The sequence below is a fragment of the Sus scrofa genome, chromosome 3, assembly GCF_054392235.1.
Source record: "Sus scrofa isolate SSC_HxYL_T2T_F1_AM1 chromosome 3, Sscrofa_HxYL_maternal_Yorkshire_Landrace_v2.0, whole genome shotgun sequence".
NCBI lineage: Eukaryota > Metazoa > Chordata > Mammalia > Artiodactyla > Suidae > Sus > Sus scrofa.
Genome location: NC_139385.1, coordinates 7,277,967 through 7,291,879, shown reverse-complemented (window position 1 = coordinate 7,291,879; position 13,913 = coordinate 7,277,967). Strand labels below are relative to the sequence as shown.

Sequence of the window (13,913 nt, the reverse complement as noted above, 5' to 3'; positions counted from 1 at the left end):
TCATTAATGACGAGAGTGCCCTGTCTTCAATGCACACTGTTTTTACATAATTATTTAAGTCGTGATAAAATTCCCATCTTAACCATTTTAAAGTGTACAGAGCAGTAGTAAGTATATTCGCAAGATAGTGCAAACAAATCCCAGAACTCTTTTCATCATCTCAAAATAAAACTGTAAACATGAAACACCTCCCCATCCCCTGCCTCCATCATTCTACTTTCTTTCTCTATGAATTACTCGATGCACCTCATAGAAGTAGAATCATAAACTCTCTGTCTTTTGATGAATAGTTTATTTCACTTGGAATAATGTTCATCAGGTTCATCCACATGTCACATGTGTCAGAATTTTCTTCCCTTTTCAGGCTGAATGATATTCCTTTGTACATATATATATGAACCACCTTTTGTTTATCCATTAATTCATCAATGGGCACTTGAGTTGCTTCCACTTTTAGGCTCTTGTGAATTATGCTGCTATGAACAAACCTGTACAAATATGTCTTTGAAATCCTGCTTTCAATTCTTTTGGGCACATACCCAGAAGTGGAATTTCTGGATCACAGGATAATTCTCTTTTTAAGTTTTTGAGGAACCACCAAAGTGTCTGCTCTAATGGCCGCACCATTTTACATTCCCACCAACAGTGCAGAAGCTTTGCAGTTTCTCCACATCCCTACCCACACTTGCTCCTCTTGGCTTTTTTGAGAAAATTCACCTCGATAAGCATGTGGTGGCATCTAATTGTGTTAACAGCAGTTCGTTTTGATTAGGAGTGAGATTTAGTTTTCTTGTTTTAATAGATAGAAATGACACACAACATTGTATCATTCCAAGTATAGAACATAATTTGCTGTGTTGTATAATCCACCATGATTACCACAATAAGTTTAATTCACCTCACATATTTACAACATTTTTCTTACTGTAAGAACTTCTGAAATCCATTCTCTTAGCAACTTTTGAATATACAATTCTCTATTATTAACTATGGTTGCCATGCCATACATTAAATGCTTCAAACTCATTGACCTTGCAGCTGGAGGTTTTTGCCTTGTGATCACTGTCACCCATTGCCCTCACCCCCAGGGCCAACTCTGGCAGTCACTGATCTGTTCTCTGTATGTAAAAGTCAAGAGTGCTCTTGTAGTGCAGCAGCTTTGGAATCCAGCCTTGTCACTGTGTTGGCTTAGTTCACTGCTGGGGTACGGGTTCTACTCTCACTTAGGAACTTACACATGCCACAAGTGCAGCCAAAGAAATAAAAAAGATAAAAGCTGAGAGGGTTTTTTTGGTTCCATACATGTGATATCATGGAATATTTGTCTTTCTCCATCTGACTTGTTTCACTCACCATAATGCCTTCACAGTCCATCCATGTTGCCACATGTGACAACAGTTGCTAATTTTTTATGGTTAAATAATATTCCACTGGGTATATGTGCCACATTTTTTTATCCAGTCATCAGTAGATAGATACATAGGTTGTTTCCCTGTCTTGGATGTAACAGGCAATACTGCTATCAACATGGGCAGCATGTCCAATATTAACTCTGAGTTTTTGCTATTTTGTGATTGAGTTCTATGAGTTTCTCATATATTTTTGATATGAAACCTATATCAGATATATGATTTACAAATATTTCTCTCATGCTCTAGGTTGTTCTTTTTTTTTTTTTTTTTCTTTTTTGGCTGCACTCACAGCATATGGAAGTTCCCAGGCTAGGGGTCAAATCAGTGCCATAGCTGTCGGCCTACACCACAGCCACAGCAACACAGGATCCAAGCCCTGTCTGCAACATACACCACAGTTCACGACAACAGTCGATCCTTAATTCACTGAGGAAGACCATGGATTGAACCTGTATATCCTCATGGATACTAGTCGGGTTCATTTCTACTGAACAATGATGGGAATGCCCTCTTTTTTTATGGTTTCCTTTGCTGTGGAAAGCTTCTGCTTTTTAGTTTGATGTAGTCCCACTTACTTATGCTTGCTTTCGTTGTTTCTTCTTTTTCATGTCTTATTCAAAACATAGTGCCAAGACTGATGTCAAGGAGCTTATCCCACATATTTTCTTCTAGAAGTTTATCATTATGGGTCTTACTTTCAATACATTAAGTCAATGTGAGATGATTTTTCTTAAATTATACCTCAGATGATTAATGACATTGAGCATCATTTTCATTTGCTTGTTGGCCATTTGTATAACATGTTTGGGAAAATGTCTGTGCAAGTCCTTTGCCTTTTTTTGGTAGCAGGGAGGGATGGACTTCAAGTGTGGCATATGGAATTTCCCAGGCTAGGGGTTGAACCAGAGCTGCAGATGCTTCCCTATGCTGCAGCCACAGCACTGCCAGATCTGAGCCATGTCTACGACCTACATCAGAGCTCATGGCAATGCCGGATCCTTAACCCACTGAGAGAGGCCAAGGATACACCCCACATCCTCATGGATACTAGTCGAGTTCACTTCTGCTAGGGTCCAAAGGGAACTCCCTTTGACCATTTTTCATTGGGAATAATTAAATTATTGCCATTGTCTTTGAATTGTATGCATTCTTTACATAATCTGGATATTCCTCTCTTTTCATAAAGTTTTCCCTGTGTTTTCTGCTAAGGGTTTTACAGTTATACCTCTTACATTTAGGCTTTCGATACATTTTAACTTATTGGTTGGATGGCATAAGGTAAGGGTCCAACTTCTTTGTTTTGTATGTGGCTTTCTGGTTTTCCTAGCACAATTTATTGAACAAACTGTCCTTTTCCCATTGAATGATCTTGGGTATCCTCGATGATAATTATCTGGACATACATGCGACGTTTTTCTTCTGAGGTCTCTATTCTACTCCATTGCTCTATACATCCATACTTATGGTGGTATCACACTGTTTGGATTCCCGTAACTTTGTAATAAGTTTCAAAATAAGTATGCGGGAGTCTTCTGGTTTTAGTATTTCCGGAATTGTGTTGGCTACTTAGATCCCTTGATTTCCATGTGAATTTTAAGGTAGGTTTTTCTATTTCTGAAAAAAATGCCATTGAGATTTAGGCAGTGATTGTATTGACTCTGGAGATCACTTTGGGTAATAACGCAGTCTTAGCAATATTAAGTCTTCTAATCTATGAACACAGGAGATCTTTCCATTTATTTATATCCTTTTAAATTATTTCACCACTTTTGTAGTTTGTGGTGTGCAACTCTTTCACTTCCTTGGATAAGTTCATTCCTAAATATTTCATTCCATTTGATTCCTATGGTAGAATGCAATTGTACCCTTACCTTATACCATACACAAAATTTAGCGGAAAATGTATCAACAACTTAATGTAAGAGCTCAAAGTATAAAAGTCTTAGAAGAAAATATAGAGGGAAGCTTCATAACACTGCACTTGCCATCACTTCTTGGATATGACCCCAAAACCACAGGCAACTAAACTAAAGATACATAAATGGGAATATATCAGAAATTGAAAACTTGGGTTCATTAAATGACAGAATCAACAGAGTGAAAGGCAGCCTGAGGGATGACAGAGAATATTTGTAACTGCTATATAAAATAAAGGGTGAATAGGAGCTCCCGCTGTGGTGCAGCATGATGGGTGGTGTTTCTCTAGGGCCAGGTGACAGGTTCATAGGTTCAATCCACCCCAAGCACAGTGAGTTAAAGGTTTTGGCCACCCCCCAGCTTTGGCATCGATTGCAACTGCAGTTCAGGTCTCTTCCCTGGTCCAGGAACCCCATATTCCTTGGGGTGTCCAAAAAAAGAGAAAATATGTAAGGGGTTACTATGCAGAATAGATCAAATGATTACAACTATGTAGAGTTATATCTCTTCTCAAGAGGGCAGTGGGATATAACACTGTCCTCTTTCTTTTAGGCCGATGACAGCATTACATAAGTAAGCACCCATTTGTTTAGCTTAGGTAGTTTCATTCTGAACTAATCTTATAGCATTGCTGACAAGGCCCTAGTTGTGTGTGGAGAGAGAGAGGTAGCAGAGGAAAAACCAACTCTCTCTAAGTGGGATTGGGGCACCTAGCAGTTTGTACAACACACTTATGCCTTCAGAAACAGGGCGGGCATCATTTCTGTGAAAATGAAGTCTCCTTGATTGCGGCATGTTTCAAGGCAAACAGAACCTGAGAGCTATGTGGGAAAGAGAGCACCAGCTCATGACGAGCAGCCCATCCTAGCCCATCATCTTGAGGATGCCAAAAGGGTCTTTCTCAAAGGGAAAATACCTTCTTGTCGAAGAAAGCATGACCTTGCTTGCAACCACTGTGTTATTCTTCTGAAGATGGTGTCTGGGCTGAACAAAACTTTCAGGTGATAGAAGACGCAAGATGGAGAAATGTGCCCATCACTTGGGCATCCCTCAGCCCACCAGACTCCAGGACAGCTCACGGAGATGTCAGATGTCTCTATGTACATGGGATTCATATCAGATTATCTCAGAAAATGAATCTTATCAAGCAATCTATTATTTATTTGTGTAATTTCTTCCGTCTCTTAATTGAATATTCTTAATGTCAGGTGAGATAGTGAGACAGGTCTTGGCCCTTTTCTTCTATTAATCCACGCAACAAAGTGTAATTATTTCATGCCATGTTGGTTCCTGGCTTGAATGAGAAATTGCAAACAAAGTGGAGCCCTTGCCCTCCTGAAATGCTCATTCTAATAAAGCAGACAGTGAGTAGAATCTATTATGCAAATCATGGAAATAAAGGTACAGGGTAGAATCAGGGGACACAGAATGAAGATGCTGCTTTACATAGGGCATGTTTGGACAAGGACACTTTTAAAATGAGATCCAAAAGAAATTAGAATGCTCAAGACTTGACTTTGGTCTTCTCAGTTTCCAGAACTGTGAGAAATGAATAAAGCCACCCAGTCCATGGTATTTTTGTTAGGGCAGCTGGAATGGACTAAGGTAGTTCTCTATAGTGCCTAGCCACCTGAGAGAGGTTAGAATACTGGAAATGTTTGTTCATCACTAACTTTTTGCAGTAGTCATCAGGGATGGGGTCCCTAGAAAAATCTTTGAAATTTACTGAGGACAATTTAAGGAGCGTTAACCATTTGATGCACAATCAGGGCAACCGCACTTTTGGGTTTTGAGTGCTCATCTCTCTCTCCAGCACTCTCCTCAGAGCCTTTGCCACATCCTTATTTCGGAGAGTGTAGATTAGAGGATTCAGGGTGGGAGTGACGATGTTGTAGAACACGGAACCCACTTTGTCTTGCAATGGGGTGCGCTGGGACCTGGGCCTCATGTAGGAGAAGATGCAGGCGCCAAACCAGAGGGAAACCACAGTGAGGTGAGAGCTACAGGTGGCAAAGGCATTCCTCTTACCCCCAGCTGAGTGCATGCGAATGACACTGTGGAGGATGAAGACGTAAGAGGCAGAAATCAGGACGATGGGGAGAAGGAGCAGGAGGATGGTGCTGATGTACACGGTGGATTCATACACAGTGATGTCTCCACATACCAACTGCACAACTGCTGGAAACTCACAGTAGAAGTGGTGGATGTTCCGGTGCCCACAGAAAGGGAAGTGCATCAAGATCACTGTGTGAATGAGAGCGTTTACTGCTGCGCCCAACCAAGACATAACAGCCATTATTTGACCCACCTTTCTGTTCATGAGAACAGCATAACGCAGTGGGTGACAGATGGCCACATAGCGGTCATAGGACATGAAAGTTAGGAGAATACACTCAGCCCCTCCCAGAGATAAAAAGAGGAAGTGCTGGGTGGCACAGCCCACAAAGGAGATGGACTTGGTGCCAGAGAGGTAGTTGGCTGCCATCTTGGGGATGGTGGTGGAGACATGCATCAGATCCATGAGGGAGAGCTGGCTGAGCAGGACGTACATGGGGGTGTGAAGCCGGGGGTCGGCACAGATGAGGAGGATGGTGAGGGTGTTTCCACTCACCGCAACAAGGAAGACCACCATGGTCAAGGAGAAGAGGAAAGCATGGGCCGGGGAGTCATCAAAGAGCCCTTCCAGGATGAAGTCAGCCAGAGAGGAGGTCTGATTCCTCTGCCCCATCTCTCCTTTCTCTGCCCTGGGAAATAGGCAGTGGGACCAAAGTCCTAATGGAAAGTTTCCTCGTTAAGGAATAATTATGTAGACATACACATGTATTTATCTACTCATTGTCTTTTATAAGTATGAATGTGTGTAAATGTTTTTCATGTATACTTGAAGTTTTACATGAAAACTATTGTAGGAGTTCCCGTCGTGGCTCAGTGGTTAACGAATCCGACTGGGAACCATGAGGTTGTGGGTTTGATCCCTGTCCTTCCTCAGTGGGTTAAGGATCCAGTGCTGCCAAGAGCTGTGGTGTAAGTTGCAGACACAGCTCGGATCCCATGTTGCTGTGGCTCTGATGGAGGCAGGCGGCTACAGCTCCAATTGGACCCCTAACCTGGGAACCTCCATATGCTGCAGGAGTGGCCCACGAAATGGCAAAAAGACAAAAAAAAAAAAGTAAAATATTGTAAATATATTTATATATGTCAGTCAAGGTTTAACCAGAGGAGCCGAACCACTGGGACAGGTAGAAAACATCTATGTACACGTTTAATGGATTGTACAGAAAGTTGGCATTTCTTGACTCTGAGGGCTACGTAAGCTGTCTATGGAAGGCTAATGGACTGGTGTGGGAAATTGCAGTCCTTGGGGCAAGCCATCAGTCAGAAAAGATGGATATAAGGTGTAGTGAGACAGTTCTCTTGTGGCCCAGTGGTTTAAGAATCCAGCGATGTGACTGCAGTGACTCTGGTTATTGGAGTGATGCGTGTTCAATCCCTGGCCTGGGAACATCCCCAGGCAGTGGCTGCAGCTAAAAGTAAAATGTGATGGATGAAGGTCAGGCTGGAACCCACAAACATGACAGGTAATCCCACAAGGTCAGGCTGAAACCCAGGTCCCCTCTTGCTTCTGGACTAGGTGGCAGGTTCTCTTGCACAAGCTGAGGCCCTAGATCATGAGGCTACACACACACACACACACACACACACACACACACACACTCCTGTCCCAGAAATCGGAGCATCTAAGGCAGGATCCAGGGGAAGGTAGAGTAACTGCAGGCCTACAGCCACCTCCCACAAGGGAGGTGAGTCAGCAGAAGAGCAGCAGTGTTGTCAATGATAAGAACCGGCTGCTCCCCTTCTTGCCTGGAAGTACTCTCGAGCGTCTCTCCTGGGCCCACCTTAATCTGACACTCGCAAGAGAGGTGTTATCACAACACCACCAGACTGGATCTCCTGTCAAGGTGGCACATGTGCACATCTCCTTAAAACACACGTGATCCCACAATGAACATAACAAAGTCATCCTTCTGCCTAATAGAACAATCCTGCATACAACCAAACACATGCAAGCTGTCAAGAAAAACAGGGAAGAAATTACCATTGTCCATGGGCTGGGTTCCCCTTTCCAAGAGCTACCCATCTATGGAGGTCAGGTGCTCACTTTCCCAGTCACTCCTGTTGATGCTGATAGACTCACAAACACAGTGATGAGGCAACATGGGTGGAGGCTCTACGTGGGCCCAGCAACTTCCATGGACCATGGATGTCCACTCAGTCTACACTCAGCCACTGCTGGGGCCCCATCTGTCAACCCCAGAGGCCAACACAGAGTTCTTGCTGAGGCACCATCCCCAGGGGAATCAGCCAAATACTGAGTGGTAGATGCATTTGATTGATGGCTTCCATTACAGAAGGGAAATTACTTTAATCTCAATGGATTGCACACTCTGAACATGGATTTGCCTCCCTTTCCTTCAGCTCTGCTGCCAAACAACCCCCTGTGGACATACAGAACCCTGGATTCAACCTCATGGTGTAGACAGAACTGCTTTGACTAAGGAGCTTCTTTCATAGCACATCAAGTGTGGGGATGGGCCCCTTGCCCAGGGAATCCACTGGTCTAACCCATGCGCTCACTAACCCTGAAACAAGTGGCCTGAAGTGGAATTATAGAGGTGTTCATGGGAGCCAAGTAGACACATACTAAATCAAACATGAGAACGAATGTGATATGCATCCTGGGTGTAACTGGGAGCCTACCATTTATGGGCCAGGGTGTTTCAACTAGGATTATAACATTTACTCAGCCAGTCTCCCCTTTATCACATTCTCCCAAGAACACTGATCAGAATGCGAGCTTGATCTCTATGACAAAACTGAACTTAGGAAATAAATGGAAAGTGATCCCCAAATAACCAGCCTATCCTTCTGTATTTTTTCTACAAAAACATTGGTCTAGATCATCTTGCATCCAGGTAATTTTTTTCTTTTTGGTCTTTTTAGGGCCACACCCATGGCATATGGAGTTTCCCAGGCTCGGGGTCAAGCCAGAGCTGTAGGCACTGGCCTACACCAGAGCCACAGCAAAGCCAGATTGGAGCCATGTCTCCAACCTTCACCACAGCTCATGGCAGCACCAGATCCTTAACCCACTGAGCAGGCCAGGAGTTGAACCTGTATCATCATGGATGCTAGTCAGATTCATTTCCACTAAGCCTGAATGGAAACTCTCCAGATAACTTAATTTTTGAGTTGTATGCTTAGAAGTATCATTTGACCAGTAAGAGAGCAGGCATGATCCCTACCTTGCTCCACATGTAAGCAGCCCAGGTCATCCTCTGGGCTGTCACCTCACACGGTCATTTCACACTCAGCTCCCTGTGGACGAAGAGCCCACATTCCCCACACTCCCTCTGTTCACTGCAGCCCAGGCAACACTCCACACATTTATCCTTATTCGGGCACCTGTATCCTTCCCCCCAACACACACACTTCTCTCAGTAGTCTCCATCTTTCCCTGGAAATGTCCATAGCATACATTGATCCATCACCTGAGTCCCATCTCCATTCCTCCCTCAGCCACTCTACCTATTCACATCCCATTCTGAGTTGTGTCGCTCAAGGGACTTTTTCCTCTGTCTTCTCAGGCAGCTCCATCAAGGGGCAACCTGACATCACCCCTGACGCGAGGGTTGAGGAGCAAGCTGGCAGTGTCAGAGGATGCCCTCGTCCCTAATAAAAGGCTCTGGAATGGCCCAAGCCCCAACAGTGCCTTACCTGGAACCTTCTCTGCAGAGGCTTGTGGGGAGAACAAGCATAGACGTAAAGAGAGAGGGCAGGAAAGAGCCCCACTGCCTCACACCCTGGCTACTGAACGTCCAAACAGGGCTTTTCTGAGGGCTCACCAGACGTCCTTCCTCACCCTGGCAATCTCTGTTTACTGTGGAGAAGCAGAGGGTCCCACCCAGTCATCACTGTTTCCACTCGTTCTGTCCTGACAGAATCACCAGGAGCAACCGGACATGGAATTCTGGGATGCTCTTGTGTGCAGGTTCAGAGTTTGCACTCCCTCAGCATGCTTCAGGACAGATTAACTCATTGAACTTCTTTAGCCTCTAATTGGAGGGCCTTTGTATGATGCTTATGCCTTCTCTGCCTCTAACCATAGATCCAGTCGCTTCTCCATCCACAATGGCAATGAGAGCTTGGGCCAGAACTCTTTGCTTTACTGTCCCTGCTTAGGAAGCTCCTTTTAATCTCTGCTTAATCCTCATGAGTCCAGAATCAAAAGTAAATCTGTTTGGCATTTTCTTCTGTATTGGGTCCCTCAAGGAACCCTCTTCTTAGCTTTAGTCCTCCTTTCCCACTTCGTAAAATAAGAATTGGGCTCTAGCACTGGCTTTTCAAATCAGTCCCTTCCTGACTGCATGGATGTTTCCTCAGTAGGAATTAAAGGTCTCAAATGAGGACAGATTGGGCCTGAGCTGAGCCAATCCTGAGGAAAGAGTGGACTCACCCATGAGAGAAAAAACAGCCACAAACCCAGGGGACCAATGTCAGCCAAGGCAGTTTAGGACGCTAAATATATGGCATCGGGGATTCCTATGCAAAGGATACATCCTGAACGTCTTCTGGAAACCATGCCTCGAGATGCCCATTAGACTTGCTGTGTGCATGAGATAAATGTCCCCAAGGGATTTGCTTGAAGGTTGAGTGTAGGCTCAGGGGAGTGAGTGGTTTTGAGGAGGGTGGCTGAGAAGAATACATGGGAATATCTTCTGCAAGGGCCATTTAACATGGAGAGAAACAATTCTAGATGCCCCAGCTTGATTTTCTCTGTTTCTTTTATTCCTCACTTTTAAAAAATGTGTTTTTTTTATTGAAGTAGAGTGATATGAAATGTGTTAGTTTCAGGTGTACAGCAAGATGATTCAATGTTCTATACTTTTTTTTCAGACCATTTTCCCATATAGGTTGTTATAGAATACTGAGGGTTCCCTGTGCTATGCTGTAGGTCCTTCTTTATGATCTATTTTATATGCTGTAGTATGTATATGCAAATCCCAAATGCCCAAGTTATCCCTGCCCATCACCTTTCCCCTTTGGTACCTATAACTTTCTTTTCTGTCTGTGAGTCTATTTCTGTTTTGTATACAAGTTTATTTGTATTATTTTCATTAGAGTTCCCCATTTAAGCTATATCATATGATATTTGTCTTTGTCTGGCTTATTTCCCTTAGTCTGCTAATCTCTAGGTCCATTCATGTTCCTGCAAATGGAATTATTTCATTCTTTTGAATGGCTGAGTAATGGTCCACTGTTTAAATATTACCACATCTTCTTTTTTTCCGCAGCTTCTTTTTTTTAATCACTCAATGAATTTTATGACATTTATAGTTGTACAACGATCTTCACAACAGAATTTTATAGCATTTCCATCCCAGACCCCCAGTGCATCCTTCCAACCCCCCACCTGTCTCTTTTGGAAACCATAATTTTTTCAAAGTCTGTGAGTCAGTTTCTGTTCTGCAAAGAAGTTCATTGTGTGCTTTTTTCAGATTCCACACGTAAGTGATCGCATAGGATGTTGGTGTCTCACTGTCTGGCTAACTTCACTTAGCATGATAATTTCCAGGTCCATCCATGTTGCTGCAAATGCTGTTATTTCTTTCCTTTCGATACCACATCTTCTTTATCCATTACCGTTGGTATACATTTAGTTTGCTTCCTTGTCTTGGCTACTGTAAATAGTGCCTCATAGAACATTGCTCTGCATGTGTCTTTTTGATTTATATGACGTTCTCCAGCTATTTTCCCAGGAGTGGGACTGCAGTGTCACAGGTTAGCTCTATTTTTAGTTTCTTAAGGAACCTCTGTGTTGTTCTCCATGGTAGTTGTACCAACTTACATTCCCACCAAAAGTGTGGGAGGGTTCCCTTTTCTCCACATCCTCACCAGCACTTTTTATTTGGAGATTTTTGGATGGCATCCTTCCTGACCAGTGTGAGGTTGTACCTCATTGTAGTTTTGATGGGCATTTCTCTAATAATCTGATTAAGATGTTGAGCATCTTTTCATGTGCCTCCTAGACATCTCAATGTCTTCTTTAAAGAAACATCTATTTGGAACTTCTGACAAGCTTTTGATTGGGTTATTTGTTCTTTTCTACTATTGAGCTGTATAAGCTCGTTGTTTCACAAACTACAAGAAGGACACAGTCTGCTCTAAAGAAAAATTCTAAAATTTAAGTCTAAACAAACTGATTTCCAGCAAAGGGATCCCATTATATTTTGTAGGAAAACTCAAGTAAGGAAAGGGACAGCATGGCAGGACAGAAAACTTGTAGATGATCACTGCTGTACTCCAGCATCACAGAAGATTCCTGACGCCTCCCACCAGGAAAGGGCCAGAAGGGAACTTGGACTCCCAGGCTCTCCAGGCTGCAGCCAGACCCCCCATAGAGGCCCCTACCTGGGGGTGTGAGAGCAGGTCCAGTGGGGAGGTGGGATCCTCCTCAGCAAGGGCAGTAACCAGGCCCCTCCTGGGCCATAAGGAGGCACGCTGCCCCTCCCCCATGTAGAGACTCTGGACTGTCCCCAGAGTTACCAGACCACACCCTTGGTATTCTGGGAGCCACAAGGAAGCAGGGGAGGTGTCTCTGGAAGCCTAGGGGGGAGTTCCACTCCCATAGCTCCTCAGAAGTGAGGAGGTATTCCCCTCTTTTGTCCCCACCCTTTTCCAGCCAGGGCAACGTCAGAGGAAGCCACACAAAACAGGAGTTTCAATCAAATCCAGAGCCTGATGATGCAATAGCCAACATGTTCTGGTTTTCATCAAATAGCTCTCACCATAACAAGAACCAGGAAGATCTCAAGCCAAACATAAAGTCACCAATAGACAGGGACAGTGAGATCACAGGGATGGCAGAATTATCTAAGAAATATTTTAAAGCAACCATCACTCTCATAAAAAGGTGTAACGAGTAATTATGAACATGTTTGAAACAAATGAAAAAAATTTCAGCAAAGAAATAGAGTTTATAGCAGTGAGTTAATAACGATGTCAATATCCCAGTTGTGATGCTGATCTCTTTTGTGTGGTTTTCTCCCTTTGTTTTTTTTGGGGGGTTGCATACCCATGGCATATTGGAAATTAGGCTAGACAGCTAATGGCCTATACCACAGCCACAGCAATACCAGATCTGAGCTGTGTCTGCGAGCTACACTGCAGCTCTCGGCAACACCAGATACTTAACCCACTGAGCAAGACCAGGGATCGAACCTGAATCCCCATTGATAGCAGTCCAATTCATTTCAGCTGAGCCACTACAGGAGCTCCCATGTTCAACAGTTTTTTGCAAGACGTTACTACCAGGGAAAAGTGGGTGAGGGCTGCACGGCATCTCCCTGTATCTTGCCAACCACTGCATGTCAACTACGACTACCTCAAAGTTTACTTTTTGAAAGTTTAATTTAGAAAAAGTTTAATTTAAAAAGTTCACAGTTGAGGAGTTCCCAAAAGGCGCAGAGGATTAAGGATCCCATGTTGTCACTGCAGTGGCTTGGGTGGCTGCTGTGGCATGGGTTCAATCCCTGGCCGAGGAATTTCCACACACCACGAGTGAGGCCAAAAGAAAGTTACATAGCTCAGCGTTGGAAAAACCAACTGAAACACAGCTTTTTCAGTGTCAAGCCCTAGACATTCAGGCTTATTGAAGGTAAAAATGTGGTTATTTTGTCCCATCTCATTGTTGACGATTTAGTCTTGTTCAACAAAGAAATGCCTTTCTATTCAATAGTAAATGTATTCCACAAATATACATTTGTAGAGTGTCTATTAGATGCGGTAGCCACATCCAGGTAAGTAATGGGAATGTATGTACCATTGATGGCGAGACTGTGTTGCAGACATATACCCACATACCCACTTTTTTACATTTAAAAAAACCTGTGGGATTAGCTGTTGTCATCGTTATCATTTTGCCGTGAGTATAACGGAAAGGAAAATACATGACTCCCAAAAATATGGAATCAGCATGTCTCAAAGATTTTTGCAAAATCAATACATTAATGTTGAAACAACTCCTTCTAAGGCTTTTGGTGAAACAGTGTATATGGTTCATCAGTAAAAGCATTTTTGATAATAGAACATCAGTGAAAGAATGTTACAACAAAAGCCATATGTCAGAGAGAAAAATGAGTAATATGCTACAATAAAACCAGCTCTTGGGGATTCTCTTTCTACTGGTTCATCTGATGCATAGATTAACCTTCAACTTCACCATGTTTGAACTCTAATGATATAGGAAATCCCAAAGTCAAACAGGAGCCTTTGGCTGGATAAATAAATAAGCCTTGAGGTGGCTTGGTAAATGATGCTGCAATATGCCATGGAAAGCCTTTTGTCATCCTCTTGCATGATTTCCAGGTATTGAATAAGTTTTTTAACTAATTAATAAGATCAGATGCTTAAAACGTTGAAGAGCCCAAATTTGAGCACTTCTAACTCCAAATCTTATCATATTCTCTTGCAAATAAACCACACTGTTCCTGAACATCCCTGGCCCAATGAGATCAGCAGAATGTA

At 43.2% G+C, this 13,913-nt stretch overlaps 1 protein-coding gene across 1 annotated transcript; it reads right to left on the bottom strand.

Annotated features, from left to right (window-relative positions):
• Nucleotides 1–5,094: 5,094 nt before the first annotated feature.
• LOC100523238 (olfactory receptor 2AE1-like) lies at nucleotides 5,095–6,057 on the bottom strand. The gene has a single exon (XM_003124324.4). It carries the CDS (start codon nucleotides 6,055–6,057, stop codon nucleotides 5,095–5,097), a length of 963 nt encoding a protein of 320 aa, XP_003124372.4.
• Nucleotides 6,058–13,913: the final 7,856 nt, after the last annotated feature.

Bases quoted from the DNA above. Each gene is read 5' to 3' on its own strand.
- LOC100523238 (XM_003124324.4), bottom strand. From the start codon at position 6,057: ATGGGGCAGAGGAATCAGACCTCCTCTCTGGCTGACTTCATCCTGGAA.